This window comes from Cyprinodon variegatus, unplaced genomic scaffold (assembly GCF_000732505.1).
Source record: "Cyprinodon variegatus isolate N-32 unplaced genomic scaffold, C_variegatus-1.0 Scaffold1174, whole genome shotgun sequence".
NCBI lineage: Eukaryota > Metazoa > Chordata > Actinopteri > Cyprinodontiformes > Cyprinodontidae > Cyprinodon > Cyprinodon variegatus.
Genome location: NW_015151627.1, coordinates 25,907 through 27,548, shown reverse-complemented (window position 1 = coordinate 27,548; position 1,642 = coordinate 25,907). Strand labels below are relative to the sequence as shown.

At 38.6% G+C, this 1,642-nt stretch overlaps 1 protein-coding gene across 1 annotated transcript in view; it reads right to left on the bottom strand.

The window, feature by feature from the left end:
• The window catches only part of LOC107101936 (tetraspanin-15-like), a gene marked incomplete at its 5' end in the record, with an annotated part of 30,322 nt that overhangs the window by 6,441 nt on the left and 22,239 nt on the right, over window positions 1–1,642 (bottom strand). The window contains one exon of the mRNA XM_015401027.1: window positions 524–574. Within this exon, the coding sequence (XP_015256513.1) occupies window positions 524–574 (51 nt within the window). The remainder of the gene's footprint in view (window positions 1–523; window positions 575–1,642) is intronic.

Sequence of the window (1,642 nt, the reverse complement as noted above, 5' to 3'; positions counted from 1 at the left end):
GGAGAGTCTCCAGACTGATTAGCGAGTGAAACCTTGAAAGCTCGCGAGATCAGGATGGTTTCACGAGGCTACCAAGTAACACCCTTCTCTATTTTAGGCTCCGCCTCTAAGCCTGGATGCTGCTTCCTGAGTCTTGGTCCAATCAGTGACCACGGCACGCTATTTAAGTGATTCCACCTTAAAAATATTCCTTAATGTTTTTCTGTCACACAAATACAAACAAATGTATTTCCAATTTATAGTTTGGGAGCTGAACTTGTTTAATTCACATGTAATTTCAGGCAATTTGCTCCTAAGACCGTCTGGGCTTTAAGAGGTTAAAGAGCTGAAAGCAAAGAGGATTTGATTGTTCAGGCGAAGACTTGATGTAGCAGATGGTTTAAATAAACATGGTGACCAGCGCCATCTTTAAGAATCACTTTTAAAATCCGGGTCTCACTTCTCTTCCTGTCCAAATGGAGGTTTCATCATTTTCCAGCAGACTGAGAGTTCAGTGGTTAAAATCTGTGATATATGAACATACCTGTTCATTCAGAGTGTTGTAGCCACACAGGGTGTTAGGGACTTCTCCCACCTGTGAAAAGACAGACAAAGCAGCAGTCAGACACGAGGATCGGAAACGAGCCGAGACAAATGGGGCGTTCGAATCTCTTCAAAACTTCAGAAGATTTAATATCAAATCTAGGTCAGCGAGCTGCGAGCGGGTCATCACTCAGTCCTTAATGGATTCAGCAGAGAGAAAAAAAAAAATCTGCATTTTTCCAGAAATGATTCCTACCAGAAGCGGTAGATTTGGGTTTGAAGTTATTCTTACTCACCTAAAAACAATCAAACTGTTTATCTTTACCTTTGAATACAAATCAGAGGAAAATCTTTTAACCCTTTATAAGGCAAGTTGCCATTTTTTATTGACATTTTTCAGGACATATTCTACAATCGGTGAGAGAAATGAGAGCAGAAAGGCTGTTTGAAAACGAAATGCGCACAATATAAGCAGCAATCATTAGGTTTTGTTTNCGCACAATATAAGCAGCAATCATTAGGTTTTGTTTATCTGCGTTAAAATATGCAGCCTGGCAGTTTATCTAATGGTTACAGTAACTAATGTAGAAGCATATATATTGAGGCCAATACTTTAATTTAAAATAGTGCAATTTAACACTATTTTCAAATCGCAGAGGTGCTGGTTTTTGGACATATTACATTTAAGTACGGTAAACTCAATTAAGTAGCCAAATTATGCAAGTAGCTAAATGTCTTATTCCCCCCATTTAGGGGGTGGTAACATGTTTAAAGTACGGTTGCAATCATGCAGAAGAGAAGAGAAAGATGCAGCTAGCTCACAGATTCAAGTAGAAGTTTGCACTTTTTCACTCAAAGGTTTCAGTAAAGTCCTGCAAATCTGGACTTAGGACATTCAAGCTTCCGAGATTATGAAAAGGTGTAAAACCCTAATAAGACATTTACATGAGTGTAGTTAGTGCAAGGGAAAATCTCATAAAATCACAATTGTAATATTGGTTTAAAATGCTTGAGGATATTCTCAGTCGTCCAGGTCAGTCCTTCCAGAAAGGTTAAAATCAATCCACTGGACTTTGTTTCCAAGTTTGAAGACGTTTCTCTTCCATCCAGGAAGATTTTT